The sequence below is a fragment of the Cydia splendana genome, chromosome 3, assembly GCF_910591565.1.
Source record: "Cydia splendana chromosome 3, ilCydSple1.2, whole genome shotgun sequence".
Classification (NCBI taxonomy): Eukaryota; Metazoa; Arthropoda; class Insecta; order Lepidoptera; family Tortricidae; genus Cydia; species Cydia splendana.
The window spans coordinates 15,925,729-15,945,426 of NC_085962.1; the positions used below are offsets into that span (position 1 = coordinate 15,925,729).

Consider the following 19,698-nt stretch of genomic DNA (forward strand, 5'->3'; position numbering starts at 1 on the left):
GGTACATAGTACATTTTCTAAATTAGCGTACAATGTCCTACATTTCTCGTATTTTCTGATTCACAAGAAAGTTGAAAACTCGACTGCTATGTTTTCTAGCGGTGACAGATTGATCATTGTTTACACGTCCTTAAGTACGGGTAGAATTTTTTTTTTCTTAGCGTACAATTTCGTACATTTCTAATACATTTTTTAGAATTCCGTAAGTACGATACCATGTCACCGCTAGAAAGTATGACACCATGACGGCGTGATTGACTTTGTATATGTATATCGGCGGTTGATCGTAAAATAAGGCCGATCGTAAAATTCCCGAAGGGCAAACTGTCCAGAAATATATAATGATTTTCACGATTCATGAGATGCCTAGAATTTCATGATCATGGTCTGAATGATTTTACGATCGGCCGCCGACATATATGTATATTATACGTATGCCAATAATTGCATTCCTAGAAAAATAAATAAATTGCTTAATAGAAAAAACACAAATAGCGTTCCATGAAACGGGTTTATTTTTAACTCATTAGAGAATACAAATTTTAACCGTATTTTTAGGTCCAAAACGATAACCAAATTCTGGTAACCTACTTTTATTATTAAACTGTTTCCGTTACGCAGGCGTGAGTGCTCGTTTTCGCGTTGTTATTAATTTTTTTAAATGTAATTGATTTAATACAACGCCATAAATTCCATAATTAGGTACATAAGTCAATGCAAAAACGAACGCACTACGCTTTCCTTCACTTGTCTAGCCTATAATAGGTACCTTAAATATCAAGTATCATTCAGGGCTTAATCAAGAAGCTACTGGCGCTTAATTTTGAATTTCGAATGTTTAATTTCACTACAGTAAATTTAAATCAGCACTTCCATGTCACTTTTAATTTTGGCCTTTCAGAAGAACAGGAACTTTCTGGAAAAAAAAAACAGTAAATTTCAACTATTAGGTATAGTTTCATTTCCGTATGTGGTCATCTGCAGATAAAAAATACCCCCGTGCATCCAAACTTCTATTGAGGGGGGTACCTTTTCTCTGTAGCTGACTCTTCCTACGGACATCGATGTTTTTTATGCTCAGATTACAAATCTCCCATAGAAAACATCGATGGTTTTAGTAAAAGTTGTTTCGTATGATCTAAGGTCAGGTGGGGTAAGGGAAACATACTTTATTTTTCTCGGAGTAAGAGAAACCGTATTTGAAAAATCATTATGCGTAAATATTTTTTTGTTAATTTTATTTATGAATTAGCTTTATTTTTGTATTAGCATTTAATTTAGTTTTTAATATCTTTTAAGTATCTCTAACGGTTTATTTTCCCTACAAGTGTCCACCCTGCAGTCCAGGTGGACCCTTCCCCCATAGTTCCTCTTACCCCACCTGAGCTTAGATATATTCACCACGCAAAATATGGCTACGGGTTGAAAAATGCCTTGTAAGTATGTACATACATATAATGTACAAACAATCAAACATCCTTACCGTTCCCGGCGACACCCTTCCGCGAGCTCGTGCTCGAGCGCGGCGATCTTCTCCTCGTGGCGCGTGCGCTGCGCCTGCGACCGTCGCTGCTGCTCCTCCAGCATCAGCACGATCTCCAGCCGGTGGATCTGCTGCTGCTTGCTCGCCAGCGCCGCGAACAGCTCCTGGATCTCCACCACAAACAATCAAACATCCTTACCGTTCCCGGTGACACCCGCGAGCTCGTGTTCGAGCGCGGCGATCTTCTCCTCGTGGCGCGTGCGCTGCGCCTGCGACCGTCGCTGCTGCTCCTCCAGCATCAGCACGATCTCCAGCCGGTGGATCTGCTGCTGCTTGCTCGCCAGCGCCGCGAACAGCTCCTGGATCTCCACCACAAACAATCAAACATCCTTACCGTTCCCGGCGACACCCTTCCGCGAGCTCGTGTTCGAGCGCGGCGATCTTCTCCTCGTGGCGCGTGCGCTGCGCCTGCGACTGCCGCTGCTGCTCCTCCAGCATCAGTACGATCTCCAGCCGGTGGATCTGCTGCTGCTTGCTCGCCAGCGCCGCAAACAGCTCCCGGATCTCCACCACAAACAATCAAACATCCTTACCGTTCCCGGCGACACCCTTCCGCGAGCTCGTGTTCGAGCGCGGCGATCTTCTCCTCGTGACGCGTGCGCTGCGCCTGCGACCGCCGCTGCTGCTCCTCCAGCATCAGCACGATCTTTTCCAGCCGGTGGATCTGCTGCTGCTTGCTCTCCAGCGTCGCGAACAGCTCCTGGATCTCCACCGCCTTGGCCGCGATTTGCTTGTTTACCTGTAACATTTACGAAATACTATTCAACAAAGTCCTAATTCTATCCCCAGGTAGACACTGACCAAACGAAAGGTGTAGATACATTATTCACTTGCAGAACCTTCAGAGGCGCGCCAGAAATACGAGTAGATGCGCCAAATCAAAAATAATATCTGGATGACCGAGCTTTGCTCGCTAAACTATAAAAACTCCAAAATGCTCGTTTTTCCAGAGATAAGGCCTAGCTAGATGGATTTTTCGCCACCGAAAACCCCCATATAGCAAATTTCATCAAAATCGTTAGAGCCGTTTCCGAGATCCCCAAAATATATATATTTATATACAAGAATTGCTCGTTTAAAGGTATAAGATTTGTATATAACTCTTTCTATGAAAATAAACTGCAGTAGGTAAGAAGAAACTCAGTTATATAGGCAAGTGGGCGCTAAACCTCTTCCTAAGAAGAGGTAATTTCGTGAACAATTCTCTTATCTCAGTGACTTCTTGCGTGATTGAAGCGGTGGTGGCCGAGTGAATCTGACGTCCGACTTTCAATCCGGACAGCCTAAACCCTCTCGTGCCTGAGAGGAGGCAAAGGCCCAGGAGTAGGACGTATATTATATAGGCTAAATTAATAAGTGACTTCTTAATGAAAACCGTTTCTCACTTCGTCTACAATTTTCATTCTATTCTCGAGGTCCTGTTGCAGCGCCAACAGCTCGCGGGTTTGCTCCGTCTCCTTGTTCTTTAGCATGTTGATCAGTTCCTCGCGCACCTGCCCCAACAATACAAAATTAAAAATAAAACCGTTACTCCGCTAATCACGGCAAACAGCAAACACCTACGATGTAGGTATGATTTGTTCTATTTGTTTATTTTGCCTTCACCTAGAATACAGTAACTGCTCGGTATTTAAGTAGGCGTTTAGATACCCCTGCTGGTTCTTTAAAATCAAAAATATAGACTAACTTCCGCCGGACAGAGCGGGCTAAATGCCAAGGTCTCCTGATAGGAGAGTGGCCCCAATTATGTTTTGATTTTTGTTGTTACTATTTGCTGCTGCTAACAGTACAAATTTCCACATTTATTAAATTAGTAGAATTGTATTGGACACCTATATCTCCATAACAGAAACTCTTAGGAACTTGACAATAGACTATACGTAGAGGATTATTTATATAGTGTCACCTTGATGACTCTTGCCTGGGCTCGTGACGTCTTGTCTTGCTGTTCCAGCTGGTGATCCTTCCTCGCCAGCGCTTCCGTCAGCTCCTCGTTCCGGTTGATTTCAGCAAAAAGCTTCATTCGTAAATCTAAGATCTACGAAGTAAGGAATAGTTTAAATATTCATAGGTACTAATATATTTTCATTGGCAGCTCACATTCAAAGCTAAACATAATCTAGAGCGCAACATGTCATACATTTGACATTAGAACATTTTAGCAATATTAGCATCAAAGTATGTAAGTAGGTACAGATTTAGTGCATTCTTTTCACGGAAACGTACGAACGTGTCTTGCTATTTCAGTCAGTCTCGGTACAATAAGTATTGAGGTTGACTGAAGTAGCATGACAAATACGAACGTTTCCGAGAAAATACGATGGATAATCACTACATCTGTACCTCTTTTTGAAAATCTTCGTTACTTTCTTCCAAATTCGAGATTCCAGTTCTATGCGCTTGTAAAACCTTAACATACTGCTCATATTGTACAACTTTTTGAGAACTGAAAACAAAACCACCAGTTAGACATCGGTAGGTATATAGCTTTAGACTTTTATAATATATTGATTTACGGTGCTTTATGTTACAGTGTCACGTCAAAAACTTACAGTAATTTATCATTCTTGATCAATTCTCTTATTTGAACCTGCAGCTTGCCTACTATTTCCTCTTTGCTGAGAAGTTCCGCCGCCAATTTTTGTTGCATCCCTACTTTGTCGTCTGACTCCTAAAACAATGGCATTTCAATATTTTTCCAGCGTGATTGGAACATTACGAGTTTATAATTAAGATATTTTGAGATATTATCACCTTGAAATTCACCAGAAAAAAATGTATCAGGTGGTAAAAGGGACTGAAAAAAAGATCTGCAGTCATACTACGTACATTTTCATAACCGATCAAAACAATAAAAGTAATTCTGGAGAAAGGGTAGTTACAGCAATTTTTGCAAGCGTTTCCAAGAATCGAACTTTCTCCTGTTTGAACACTAAAACTTCTTCTTCTACCAATCGCAGTGTCTCTTTTGTTGCTTGCAGTTCTGCTAACAATTCCATTTCTCGTGAAGTCGGCTGTTTTTGTTCAACGTTGTGTGCTGGAATATTTATTTAGGTAAGTATAACCATATTTACCATTAAGTCCATATGTACTTAGCCCTGATATATATCAGTAATCAGATAAATCCAAACCTCCAATACACTACTGGTCATAAAACCTACCGGTTTTATTCTCAAGTTCCCTTATTTTGGTAAGCAATTGCTCAACTGTGGCCTGACTCTCTGCTAAAGTTGTATTCTTCGTATTTGCTATTTCCATGTCCTTGTTACGATTTAACAGAGTCTGTTCCTCCAAAGCAGACTTAGTTTCTTGTAACTGATTTTCTAAATGTTTAATAGTGGAGCTATATTTCGCCGATAGTTTTTCAATCTGGTCTTTCAATTCTGTTACTCTGTTAATATGTCAGTTGATTAATAAGAGAAATTTTAACGCATCTTTATAAATATTCAGTTTACATCATTAATGGATTATAAGTAGGTATACTTACTCAGCTTGTAGTGCATCACGTTTCTGTGCTAAATGACCACTCGCCACTTCACCAGTTTTTAGTGATTCTCTCATTTTTCTGGCCCGTGCTTCCAGTTGTATCTCTCTTAGGCGAGACTGAAGAGAATAAAATCAAGTTATAAAGGTTAGGTATTGCGTATAACTTTATAGCTATAATATCATTCAATATTTATATTTATCAAACATAGGTAAGTACCTGATCTTCAAGCACTTTTACAGTGCCAGTTAAAGTGGCTATGCTCGCTTCAGCTTCTCGAAGTTGGCGGTCCATTTTGGTGACCCGAATGCGAGACTGCCGATGTTGATTCTCGGTCATCGCAAGTTTTTCTTTAAGCAAATTTTTCGCAGCTCTTTCCTCCTCCAATTCTTGGCGTATTTCCTAAAAAGGTTATATCAACTTAAGTCTAACTGAAGTATTACTAGTAGTTCGCCCCGAACTGAGAACTCGCGGTTTGCCAAAACTTATACAGGGTGTCCCTAGCCATTGGACAAAGCCGAAATGTACATATGCATTAGGGTATTTAGAACCAGTATACAAAGTATCATAACAATCGGTGTAGCGGTTACGAAGAAATTAACAAATTACGATTTTTTTACTTTGGAGCTACCTGTATGTGTTAGTAGCTCCTGAGGTAATAAATAGTATGAAACCTTCTTCGACCGTTTTGATTATCTTTTTTATTTATGACTTAATAAGATTCTGACTTTTGACAAATGTCATCATTGCCGCACATTTTCAAACAAATTGTCAAAAGCACTGCCAATGATTAATACAGTATGTTTCTTTTTGTTGTCGATTATTGGAAATAACTTTTGTTTGAAAAATTATTTTTTTATCTTTTGTTCTAATTAAAAAAATATTACCATTAGAGCATTTCTTAGAAGTAACCCTACGGGGGATTTCAGGGTTTGTCCAATGGCTAAGGTCACGCTGTATAGAGCGATTGACTTTGTTGCACCTACTTACTCGTATAGTTCGACATAAAATAGTAGAAAATAATTTTCAAGAAAAAAAAACCGACTTCTATGGGGGCCGGTGAAAGATTATTGTACATAGATGGTGCACTATGTAGAAAAGGAGGTAAAACCACCCACTTTTCTAGTAAGTAGCATTTCGTTTCTGTACCTAAGGGTCGCAGTTTTAGCCTCACGAACCCACTTCTCTGATAGCAGTTCGGTTCTGTGAGGATTGCAGTTCGAACCTATCTAAAACCACTTTTCTAGTAGCATTTCGTTTCAGTAAGACTCGCAGTTCTAACCTAACCTAACCCACTTTTTTCGGTTCTGTGAGGATCGCAGTTCAAACCTAACCTAACCCACTTAACGGCGCGTGCGGTGCGGTGTACGGGGGTTTGAGCGGGAGGGGCTAGTAACTTTGGCATCATTATACTTTATACCTACATTTTATGGTAGGTAATCATAGTGGTTTATTTAGCTTAGATATCAGTGGTTTTCCGGGTCAAGGTCCGAGTCCGGGTCCGAGTCCGGGTCCGGGTCCAGTTCCGGGTCCAGGACCAGGTCCAGGTCGAGGTCCAGGTCTAGGTCTTGGTCCAGGTCCAAGTCCAAGTCCAGGTCCAAGTATGGGTCCAGGTCCGGGTTCAGGTCCAGATAAGAGCCCGGATCCGGGTCAGGTCTGGCTCCAAGGCCAGCTCCGTCAATATTGAAATTCGAAACCGCCAAACGTGTAGTCATTGAAAAGTTCTGTTCTGATCATCATCAGCAGTTCCACTTCATCAAATGCGACAGTTTTTAATGAAAATGCTTGATTTTCTAATGAAAATACCAAAATCTCTATACTTTAAGATTTGAGGAGTTCCCTCGATTCCTCGTGGATCCCATCTTCAGAACTCGAGCTTGACAAAAATGTGACTTAAAAACTTAACTTGCTTAACAAACATAACGAAGAGAACAAATCGGCAAACGTGAACTATGCTTCGTTGAAGAGTTCCGTTCCGAAAGGGTGAAGCATTGGCTGTTAGCTTGGATATTGCGAAGGCCTTCGATCGGGTTTGGCACAAAGCACTTCTTTCGAAGCTACCATCCTATGGGCTTCCCGAGAGATTATGTGTATGGGTCAGTAGCGTTCTAGCAGACAGAAGCATAAAGGTCGTAGTTGACGGTGAATGCTCAGACCCCATGTCTGTGAATGCTGGTGTCCCCCAAGGCTGTGTGCTATCACCCACGCTATTCCTTCTGCACATCAATGACATGCTGCAAATCAGCGGCATTCATTGTTATGCTGATGATAGTACAGGTGATGCCTTTTACACCGGCCGCACCAATATCTCTCGGGAAAATGTCATCGAGAGCCGGAACAAACTTGTGTCTAAAATTGAGACTTCCCTAAAGGAAGTCTCTGAATGGGGTAGACTTAACTTAGTCCGTTTTAACCCTAGCAAGACACAGGTTTGCGCGTTTACCGCAAAAAAGTTAGAGTTTGTCGCGTCACCTCGTTTTGAGAGCACTCCCCTGAGTGCCGCAGCCAGTATCGGAATCCTTGGTGTTGACATTTCGAGTGAAGTCCAGTTCCGCGGTCATCTAGAGGGTAAGGCTAAATTAGCCTCCAAGAAGCTCGGTGTGCTCAACAGATCGAGACGGTATTTCACACCGGCCCAGCGCCTACAGCTTTATAAGGCGCAGGTTCGCCCACACATGGAATACTGCTCTCATCTGTGGGCAGGGGCACCCCAATACCAGCTTCTCCCTCTGGACCGCATCCAACGAAGAGCGGCTCGAATTGTCGACTGCCAGCGGCTTTCGGAACGGCTTGACTCCTTGGCGCTGCGTAGAGATGTGGCCTCGCTCTGCATTTTCTATCGCATGTATAACGGGGAGTGCTCCGAGGAATTGTTCGGATTAATCCCTGCCGCTTCTTTTCGCCATCGCCCTACGCGACAACATTACCATCTTCATCCCTTGGATGGTTGGCAGTCCTCAACTGTGCGTTTCTCCAGAAACTTCCTGCCTCGCACAGCCAAACTGTGGAATGAACTGTCGCCTGCGGCATTTCCGGACCGATACGACCTTCAAACCTTCAAGAAAAGAGCGTACTCCCATCTTAAAGGCCGGCAACGCGCTTGCAACTCTTCTGGTGTTGCGGGTGTCCATGGGCGGCGGTAATCGCTTACCACCAGGTGATCCGTCTGCTCGTTTGCCTCCTATTTCATAAAAAAAAAAAAATAATATCCTCAGATAGTTCAGCTTAAAAACATCTAAATGCCGGGACGTGCCCCTAGCCAGCCGCGTGTCCCAAATCGAATGTAAGAACTTCGTTCGCTTCGCTCGCTCGTTGGATAAGAACTTCGTTCGCTTCGCTCGCTCGTTCGATAATATATAGATTACATTCATACTAAGTGTTTTGGTGCATAAATTTACCTGTAAATTACTAGTTCCGGTTTGTAAGCTATATAACTGCGACTGCATTTGCTCGACGACATTCGCTTGCGTTTCAAGGTTCTGCTTGAGACATGCCACGTCACGGACTAGCACTTTTCCTACACTAATTAATGCATTTTGATCTCTCCACATTCGCCTGAAAAGAGAAAAAAAGTCAATTGATAGAATTACATCAACAGTAGAATTTAATTTTATTTGACGAAAAAAAAAATCACTGTCTGGTTCGGAAAAGAAGATACGAATACATATTTAGAATAGTGCATCTGCTTATTTTGAATATTTGTTCAACACATTAATACTAAATTGAAATCGATTATTTACTTGGAAAAATATGCTACTGTATCCACCGCAACGTCCGCTTGTTCTTTAAGTTCCCGCAAAGCCTCGCAAAGCTGACGCCCTTGCGTGTTGTAATTGCCAATTCTCTGCAATATTTCCCCTTCGCCGCAGTCCTGTGGCTTTTAATAAACAAAATAATTTTATTCACATATTTAACATACTGAAGTGTATCTTAAGCACAAAATATATAATTACGTTATCAGAATGCAGGAGAAGTTCCTTAACCCAATCTATGAGCTCTTGTCGCGCTCCGAACGCTTGGAGACATAATTCAGAAAATTGTTCTGGCATGTTCATCATTTTGGCTTCTACTTCATTAAAGTTGGATTCATCTATAAGATAAAAAGTTTATGAATTACGGCGTCTTCAATGTGAAATTCATTAGCAAAATCGAAACCATGAAATTCGTAATCGGTAGGTATATTATATACCTAATCTGTAACTAAATAGCTTTTGCGTTTACTAAGTTTAATGTTAACAGAAAAAACATTTGCAATGACCCTTCCCTGGGCTACCATTCAAGACATACTCTAATATATTTTTTACTGTAGAGTACTAAGCTAATATACTAACTAATTACTAACAACTAACAAATTAGAGTTACAGAATATTTCTTTTAGTACTTCATAGTTTAATACAACAGACTATAGACATACACAAACAGAGAAAGAGACACATTAATCAGCGAACTTAAAACCGGCTTCGCTAGGACCCATGACTTGTGGGGATCAACATACCAATGGGGACAGATTCAATAAGTTGCATCGCTCCATCGGTGTCTGCGGCGGCGGCGCCGCGGTAGAGCTGCTCCAGCTCCTCCGCCGGCCAGTCAGCGACGTTGTACACCAGCAGCTCTTGCACTGCACCCTCGCCGCCGCCCATTCCGCTCTCGCGCGGTAAACGTTCACGCAGGCTGCGCAAGCTGTCGAACGCTTCTAGAACCGCTTGCTGGAAAGGAATAGTGGGCATAAGTGGGTTTTTCTTTAACTTAAGTACGCGAGTATACTGTGGTATAAGTATTTTTATACCACTTTTATATTGCACACTTAATGCACATTAGCACCAGAGTGTGACTAGTTTGCGTGGAGATGGGCGAATGTGTGCCGGGAGTGTCTGAGGTTTTGTGAGATGATGGATGAAAGGCTTTCCAACACTTGCATTTGACTTTAATTGTTTATCTGTATTGTATTTTTCTTTATATATACTTATTGTATTTGTAATACGTAATTAGTCTAATTATGCGGTGTATTGGCAATATTGGCATATGCTGTGATGCCGTGTAAATCTATTTAAATAATAAATAATAAAAATATTAGACATCCCTCTTATGCCGGCTGTACACGCTCGGCGAGAGCCTCTCGCCGAGAGTCTCGGGCGAGAAGCGGTCGACGAGAGCACACCATGTACACACTCTTTGAATCATTTAAACCGCGGATGCCAAGGAGAACTAAATCACTACGTTTTAAGAGTCGGCACTTTCGAACAAGCCTTGAACCGAACTATGAACGTACATTGTGCCAACACACCAAATACGCTTACAGGCTTAAATAAGTCGCATCCAGGCCATAATTGTTATAAAAAAAACAACGCTAGGGCTCGACCCTTCCAGTACCTACTGTTTATCGATATCGATAAATGTGCGATACGTGCTGCTGTATTTACTGTACTACTGTAACAGTACATTTTGAGAATCACGTGGATTAATAAAAAAAAAAAACATTATATAAACAATTTTATTTTACATGATAAAAATAACATATTTTATTATTCAATTAGGCATATTACAATATGCACTTATGAATTCGCGCGCATTCTTTTTTAATCTGGTCCCTTTTTATTGAAGGCACAGGATGGAGAATGATTTCCACAAATGAACTTGTTTCCATTCAGCTTTTGAATAGGTAAATAAATACGCCAAATCCTCATTTCCTGTTAGCTTTGCCCATAATCGACATATGAAATAAAGAGATTATCGATAAATTGGTCGTACACTATTCGTGTCTTAGGTTAGGTTACTTAGTTTTTTACTTAAAAAGACTTTATTCACAAAATATTCTCGTTTTAATCATGGATTGTAAACGACTAAAACTAAATCAAACTAATTAAATTAGTAACTGTTAACATCAGTTTGCCGACCTGTTCGGATCAAGTGGAAATCTGGGCAAAAATACGTCAGTAGTTAGTCTTCTTACACGCCCACCACAAACTTCACATTTCCTTAAAGATTTGGCCCCAATTTAAATAACAGCTAAAGTAATTTTATCTAAATCACAATAAAAAATAACCACGTATTTCCACGTTCACAACAATTTAAAATGACGTTATTGACGTTTTACTACCGATCATACCAACCTAAAGAAAAGTAAGTAGGTATAATACGACTATGTTAAAAACAAGTATGGTATGTGCTACCAAAATGCAACAGCAGTCATTTTAATTCGATAAGATTATTTCTATGCCTCAATGTTGGTAACAAGTACGTTCCTAATTTATCATAGTATGGGGTGTCGATGGGCTGACCGCGGATGCCCGCCACGATGGACATAGAAACTGTTGCTACGATTTGCCTCTGTGCTGCTAGCTACTATAATGATTTAGGCGTATATCATTAAAAAAAAATACTAAGCCATGGAGAAGAAGGAGGTGGTGGATGGTTACTATGCACCGCAAAAGAACCCAAATCAATTAGCTCACTTATTCAGACCCAAGCATCGTAGATATATTGCTTATCTTTCACATCTTTTGGGTTCCATAGGACTGATTCCATTTGGTAAAATTCTAAAAACTGCAATTCAGTCTTGTTGGACCACATTTTAACGGCTGATCATCAAAACGCGTCTTTACAGAAACACACCGGGTAATTATTGATAATGATATTTAACATACGTGTGGTGGTAAATTGCATTTGTGACGTCTACCCCCAATTTGTTCATAGGTAGACGGGTAGTTACACAAATCTCTGTTTTAACAAGGTGTACCCTTGTTTTGTCGACAAACTTTTCATCGAATATTATTTCATCGACAACGATTCATCGAAACGTTAGTACTAGTAATTTTGTTTGGCGTTATTTTGTTTCATATACTATTTATTTCAATTTTTCTTACTGCGTAGAAATACTATTTAACGAATATTACTTGATCGCTAATTCGTTTCAAATTATTGTAATTGGCACAACTACTAAACATTGCAATTCATTTGTTGGACGTATTACTTTAAGACATTTTTATATGTCGTACTACACATTTATACATTTTTCTGTTGTAAGAATTTTAGATTTAGGTTAGGTTAGAACTGCGACCCCACACAGAAACGAACGGCTATCAAAGTCGGTTTAGGTTAGGTTAGAACTGCGACCCCACACAGAAACGAACGGCTATCAAAATCGGTTTAGGTTAGGTTAGAACTGCGACCCCACACAGAAACGAACGGCTTTCAAAGTAGGTTTAGGTTAGGTTAGAACTGCGACCCCACATAGAAACGAACGGCTTTTAAAGTAGGTTTAGGTTAGGTTAGAATTGCGACCCCACACAGAAACGAACGGCTATCAAAGTAGGTTTAGGTTAGGTTAGAACTGCGACCCCACACAGAAACGAACGGCTTTCAAAGTAGGTTTAGGTTAGGTTAGAACTGCGACCCTACACATAAATGAACGGCTTAAATTATTGTTACCAACCTATTTATAATTTGGCAAAATGAAAATGTCAGCCTTGTTAAATTATATCTTCAAAATTAGAGCGCAAACTTAAAATTGCCGCTTTCTCAAAATTATGTATGTAACTATGTATGTCCAGATAAACAATTTTATATCTTAAACTCCCACATAGCTATAATCACGCAGAGTGAGCCGACTGACGTGACTGCTTTTAGTTTCGATTACGAAATATTACAAATTGAAATAATTTTACGCGTAATAAATTTTATTAAATACAATCCAAAATGAAATAAGAAAACCCGTAAGAAAATACCACGATATAAACTATATACAAAATAATTCAAGTACTAATTAAAAGTCCCCCATTTAAATTTACTAGTGTCGATTCTTCGACGGAATAACTTGTCGATGAAATGAAAATACTTGAAACGTTGTCTTCGAAATAACATTCGATGAAATGTCTGTCGGCAATTCAAGGGTAAACCGTTTTAACAATGAGTGTGTACATGCTCTGTCTCGTTGCCCTCGCGGGAGCCGCGAGACCCTTTGACTCGGCCGCAAAAACCCGACCGCAATCGGGGAACGGCGAGACAAGCCCATCGACACCCCATACTATGATAAATTAGGAACGTAGGGGGAAGCGGGGCAGCTTGGTACACCTTTTTTTGAAATCGATTTTAGGCCTCTAAATGAACTCTAAATATATATTTTTTGTACTTAGTAGATAACAAATTTACTAAGGTATACAAAATATATCTTTTTTTGTTAAATTTATGGCCAGTAAAAGAGATATATGGATTTTAACAAAAAATGGGATTTGTTCAATTGTGCCCCACCTGCAGGGCACTTTGATACATCACATGGGACACTTTGATACATCGTTTTGGGGTACTTTGGCACGTGAATCAAAGTGCCCCGTAAGTGTTTCAAACTGCCCCGCAGAGCACACTTTACAGATCAACTCAGTTAGCTGACCAGTAGTAAACTTTTTAAACATTACAAAACGTCTATTCAGTGCGGTGCTATTAGAACATACTTCAGTTATTAAGCAGGTGCACTAAAACTACAAAAAAAAACTTTTAATGAAATCGGTGTCAGTTTTTCATAAAAAGCTACTTTGGTTGTTTTAACTTTTCTTTGTCAATTTTTTTTCTCTTTGTACGTTCGCACTATTCAGTAAAAAAAAATTCACAACAAAAAAACTGACAGGGGCACTTAGATACACTAGAGGGGCACTTTGACATGTTCAAAACTGCCCCAATCTTTATTGTACCAAAGTACCCCAATGGTCAAATAAATGAAAAATAATTTATTAAAAATATACTATTAAGTATTACTTTAAAATAATAAGCTTACTCTATTACTGAATAAACGTACTAAGCGCTCATTATGATGTTCATCCGGTAAAGTCTAAAATTTCGCACCACAACTCGATAAAAAAATCATAATTTATTTACTATGCGACCGCGGAAACACGTTTTCACGCACTAAGCGGCAACAGCTGGCAGGAGAGATGTGCCGAAGCTGGTATCTCACTCACACATACAAAGCCACGTTTTAGTGTTGCAGAAGGTGAACATAAGTTTTTAGTTAAGGAATTAGTGTGGGTGTTCAAAACTGCCCCTTGTACCTATCTGCCCCGCTTCCCCCTACTTGTTACCAACATTGAGGCATAGAAATAATTATCGAATTAAAATGACTGCTGTTGCATTTTGGTAGCACATACCATACTTGCTTTTAACATAGACGTATTATACTTACTTTTCTTTAGGTTGGCATGATCGGTAGTAAAACGTCAATAACGTCATTTTAAATTGTCGTGAACGTGGAAATACGTGGTTATTTTTTATTGTGATTTAGATAAAATAACTTTAGCTATATAACTCTAAATGGGGGCCAAATCTTTAAGGAAATGTGAAGTTTGTGGTGGGCGTGTAAGAAGGCTAACTACTGACGTATTTTTGCCCAGATTTCCACTTGATCCGAACAGGTCGGTAAACTGATGTTTGTATGCAATAGTTTCATTTTTTACTTTGAGTCGTTAACAGTTACTAATTTAATTAGTTTGATTTAGTTTTAGTCGTTTACAATCCATGATTAAAACGAAAATATTTTGTGAATAAAGTCTTTTTAAGTAAAAAACTAAGTAACCTAAGACACGAATAGTGTACGACCAATTTATCGATAATCTCTTTATTTCAGGCGGCTTAGCACGGTCGCGTTTTTATCCCTTGTCACCATGCCTGTCACGTTCTAACAAGTATGTAAGTGCGAAAGGGACGCGCATAGTGATAGTCGATAAAAATGGAACCGTGCTGAGCCCGCAGATGTCGATTATGGGCAAAGCTAACAGGATATGAGGATTTGGCGTATTTATTTACGTATTCAAAAGCTGAATGGAAACAAGTTCATTTGTGGAAATCATTCTCCATCCAGTGCCTTCAATAAAAAGGGACCAGATTAAAAAAGAATGCGCGCGAATTGAATAATAATATATAGATGGCCAAGCAAATCTTGTCACTAGAAAAAGGCGCGAAATTTAAATTTTCTATGAGACGATATCCCTTCGCGCCTACATTTTTCAAATTTGCCGCCTTTTTCTACTGACAAGATCTGCTTGACCAACTATATGTTATTTTTATCATGTAAAATAAAATTGTTTATACAGGGTGATCAATCCAAATGGGTCAGTATGGAGAAGTCAGAAACTATAAGAGATAGCGAAATCTGTTCTTAGGAACCATGGCGTCGATTTTAGATTTAATAATAATGGCATTCAATTTTTTTTTTAATCTATCATACATAACCGGGATTCGAACCTGGTCAATATTCTTGTTGTTTGTTTGTATGGCAACTTTTAAATGATGCGTGATAGGCGGGGGGTGCTCGACCAAATATCATAGAGGGCCTCGAGACAAAACAAACTACATTAAAAAAAATCAAAATGGCTGACTTTTTTTTTATTTTTTCAAGTTGGTCCGAGCGCGCTGAGATATGGCATGCGGCGAGCCTGGGGGCCCAAGATTACCATGCCAATAATTTTTTTTGGAAAAATCCAAAAAGGCGGCGCAAACGGGTAAAGTCAAATTTCCAAGTAGGTTAAGCGAGCCCGAAGGCCGACCCTGGCGGAGGGCCGAAGGCCTGGAGCCTCCACCCCGACTCCCAAAACGCGACTCCCAATAGGAAAAGGGTTGAGTCGTGTTTAAGCTCCAACTTCCCCCTCTCGTGTGACGCTTCGGCCCTACGCGCAGTTCGGCCTTCGGCCCGCCGGCTTCGCTCATCAAGACAGCTAACTTGGTAGAACGCTTGGAAGCACCGCATTCACGCAGCTCGGCCTTCGGCCTCGCGTTTTGGGAGTTGGGGTGGAAGCTCCGGGCCTTCGGCCTTCCGCCGGGGTCGGCCTTCGGCCTCCCGTCCTACCACCTACTTGGAAATTTGACTTTGCCCGTGTCCGCCGCCATTTTGGATTTTTCCAAAAAAAATTTTTGACATGGTAATCTTGGGCCCCCAGGCTCACTGCATGCCAAATCTCAGCGCGCTCGGACCAACTTGAAAAAATAAAATAAAAAATCAGCGATTTTGATTTTTTTTTTAATTTAGTTTGTTTTGTCTCGGGGCCTTCTATGATATTTGGTCAAGCACCCCCCACCTATCACGCATCGTTTAAAAGTTGCCATACAAACAAACAACAAGAATATTGACCAGGTTCGAATCCCGGTTATGAATGATAGATTTAAAAAAAAATTGAATGCCATTATTATTAAATCTAAAATCGAAGCCATGGTTCCTAAGAACAGATTCCGCTGTCTCTCATAGTTTCTGACTTCTCCATACTGACCCATTTGGATTGAGCACCCTGTATAATATTTTTTTATTTTATTAATCCACGTGGTTCTCAAAAGGTACTGTTACAGTAGTACAGTAAATACAGCAGCACGTATCGCACATTTATCGATATCGATAAACAGTAGGTACTGGAAGGGTCGAGCCCTAGCGTTGTTTTTTTTTTAACAATTATGGCATGGATGCGACTTATTTAAGCTTGACTTATTTATTTTATTTGGTGTGTTGGCACAATGTACGTTCATAGTTCGGTTCAAGGCTTGTTCGAAAGTGCCGACTCTTAAAACTTAGTGATTTAATTCTCTTTGGGCGAGACGAGACAAGGAAGACCGAGACAAGACGAGAGCAGTCTGTACATACTATTACTTATTCTGTGGTCTGTACACACTCGCTCTCGGCCTGTCTCGGGGTGTCTCGCCGAGAGGGTACAGCCGGCATTAGATAGAGCCGTAAACGGTAGAATGGTATTTTCTGAGCTTCTTACTCAGTTACTAAAGAAAGAGGCAGAAGGCTAATAATTGTCAGGAAAATACTAAAACATTAATGAAAAAGCTCCGATACAAAAGAAAACGACTAGGTATTGTTACTTGTTTCACATCCAATTCCTTCTTCATTTGTTGGAACTGTTTCTGCTTCGCCGTGAAAGCCGACATGAGATCATTATCATCGACTTCCGAGCTATCACTACGTAGGTAGGCAGACGAGGCCAGTGACACGTCGGGCGGTGGTATTGTTTGAGAATTGGGTTGAGCTTTTCGAGGCGTGGTCGGTCGACTGACGGGAGTGGTGGACCGAATCGAGTCCTGTGTTCTAGGGGGGGTATTTGGCCGAGTGTCTCCTACTTGCGTCCATCCCGGACTCTGAGGAGTTTGCGGACGGCTCGCCATTGGAGTTCGTGGCTGGCTCTTTGACTGTGTACTTGCCGTGTCTATAGAGTCTGCAAGGAAAAAATATGTATAAAAATAATTTTAAACGTGAAAAAACGAACAAGCAATGGTATATGAAGGCCATATTATAAAACTTTCTATAAATGAATTTAAATGTGGAAAAATTACTGTCTTGGGTGAGACTTGAACTCACGGCCTCTGGATCGATACTCCAGCGCTCTGCCATCTGAGCCACCAAGACCTCATCCATAGCCAGCAAATCTTTCCACCATATTATGGGTCAAGGGGACCCTAGCGACATCCACCGTAAGAGTGTTACACTTCTTAAACGGCCACCAAGTCATATTGGAAATTCACCAGTTACGATGTGCTACCCGTACTAATTTTAATTTTTAACAAGCAGAATTTAGTCCCCTTGACCCATAATATGGTGGCTCAGATGGCAGAGCGCTGGAGTATCGATCCAGAGGCAGTGAGTTCAAGTCTCACCCAAGACAGTAATTTTTCCACATTTAAATTTATCCTAAGCTTAATAGCATCGTCGCATCGCAGATGTTTCTGCGTGTTAAAAATAAAAAATGTATAAATGCTTTTAACTAGATATGTCATCTATGGTAACCACGCAATCAAAGAGGCTCTACGTGTGTGCATAGGTAGAGTTAGACTAAGTTTGCAAGTGCAGTGCAACTTGTTATTTATACGTTATACGTCATAATTTCATAGAAGTTTGAAAATGTGTCTGCGTGTGCTATCAAAATCGTTGCAGACTTATCTTGGTCTAACTCTATGTGCATTACGAAATGAGAAAGTAAAGAGAACAATAAAATGGGCGACTAAGGACTCACCGTAATCCGAGGGCAATGGTACAATATCAAGATGAGGTTCGTCCTGCAGGCTCTCTGATATCACTGGCCTTTCTCCCTGATACTGAGTCTCCTCAATGCTCTCCTAAGATAAGATGGCTTCAAGTTACTTTAAAACTCTTTAATAATAAAAACAATCATTTTAATTTAAGAACTATACAGACCTTAACATTATTTACATCAGTGTTGGTATTAACGATCGGTTCCAAATCTTGGATTTTTGTATCCACTTGGTTCTCTGCCTTTGTAGAGATGTCATGTAGATTTCGTTGAATGTTGTGCTTTTTCTGTATTAGCAACAAAAACCATTCATAGTAATTAGTGCGACTCTGTCAGTTTTATACCATTTTACCCCACCGCCGCATAAGACTTCATGAATTGACGGTGGCCGTCAAGTATACAGCAAACCTGGTAAAATAACTACGAGTAAGTACCTTTAAATTTGGCGAACTTGGAGTTTTAGTCGACGCGGAGCGCTGCGGCTGAGGAGACATGCGGTTGGAGGCGTTAAGCGCTGCGCGCGCGATTGACGCGGTTGTCGGCCTAGGCACCAACTTCGGCCCAGGCATATCTATAAAACACAGCTACTCGTAAACACTTAATTAGAACTTGGGTTGTCCTAAAGGGTTGGACTTGGGGTGAAGGAGGATAAATAATCTGGCAACCAGTCGACAAATCTCACCTACGCGACTTATATTTTCCGTCCTGATACAAGAAACTAATAGCAACTAGTAAAACTTACGAGGCTTATCCTTCTGCGCTTTGGTAGTCATTTTTAAGATACCTAGCTGTGTTGTTGGTATTGCTCTTGATGGTTAATTTTGAAGTCCGTAAGGACTTTGTTAAAAATTACTGGAAATTTTGAGTTTATTTTCCAGTACAATGCAGTCTTTTAGGTAACATGTCAAAATGAAGTTCTGAATTTCAAAAAATGTGATTATAAACTAACGTAACAAACTTTTTAATTTTACAAGCCGGCTGTTAACTGGTACAGCCTTTTTAGATAATTACTTCTTAAATTTAATAACTAATTATAGTCTGTCAAGCCATTTACGTCAGTAGAAAAAGGCGGCAAATTTAAAAAATGTGGGCGTGATAATCGTTCCATAGAAAATTTTAATTTCGCGCCTTTTGCTACTGACAAACTTGTTTGACCGGCTATAACTATTAAATTATAAAATGAACGGGTAAAACCTAGGTAAAACGAGATTTCCCTTGGATTAATGATCTTATTTATTGAAAAGCAGTGTAGAGCTTGTTCGAGGTGCTGGCTGTCTTTTATCCGAGTTGCCGCTATGAGAATATCTGTCAAGTACTATCAATCAAGTTATCCTTCAAAGAATTTTATTCACCTTTGAAGGTATTTTGAAGGCTTTGAACATGTGTTGGTGAGAAAAGATTTTGGACCGCCTTTAGGGCAAATTTTTTGTTGCACCACTTTATCTTGAAATAAAATGAATATGAAATCTCGTCGACTGGAACCCCAACGAACCCCTCTATCACATTCACAACCATTTTCTTTAGTTGATGGTAAGACCAGAAATATGAATATGAACTAGTGCTATAACTTCTTCTACTTTTGTTACGGCCTTCCGGCGGCTTTCTATCCATTTTTGTAAGAACGAATCCCTCAAAACCCTGTCCACTTGGAATATCCAAGGCAACTA

General features: G+C 40.2%; 1 protein-coding gene across 4 annotated transcripts; it reads right to left on the reverse strand.

Annotated features, from left to right (window-relative positions):
• Positions 1-494: 494 nt before the first annotated feature.
• Positions 495-18,959, reverse strand: LOC134806556 (uncharacterized). Of its 4 annotated transcripts, none has more exons than XM_063779860.1 (19): positions 18,774-18,956; positions 18,466-18,602; positions 18,196-18,318; positions 18,014-18,116; positions 16,869-17,218; positions 9,523-9,733; positions 8,981-9,117; positions 8,768-8,898; positions 8,426-8,582; positions 5,247-5,429; positions 5,031-5,146; positions 4,705-4,934; positions 4,426-4,580; positions 4,096-4,214; positions 3,887-3,989; positions 3,450-3,581; positions 2,929-3,036; positions 2,077-2,282; positions 495-916 (listed from the first exon to the last, which is right to left on the reverse strand). In XM_063779860.1, the coding sequence occupies exons 1-19, from the start codon at positions 18,802-18,804 to the stop codon at positions 898-900; spliced, it is 2,751 nt and encodes a 916-aa protein (XP_063635930.1). In that variant the 5' UTR covers positions 18,805-18,956; the 3' UTR covers positions 495-897. The 4 variants fall into 4 exon arrangements, 3 of the variants coding, with proteins under 3 accessions (XP_063635930.1, XP_063635929.1, XP_063635931.1); XM_063779859.1 differs by having other exon boundaries at positions 8,768-8,904; positions 18,774-18,955; XM_063779861.1 differs by lacking the exon at positions 2,929-3,036 and having other exon boundaries at positions 8,768-8,904; positions 18,774-18,957.
• Positions 18,960-19,698: the final 739 nt, after the last annotated feature.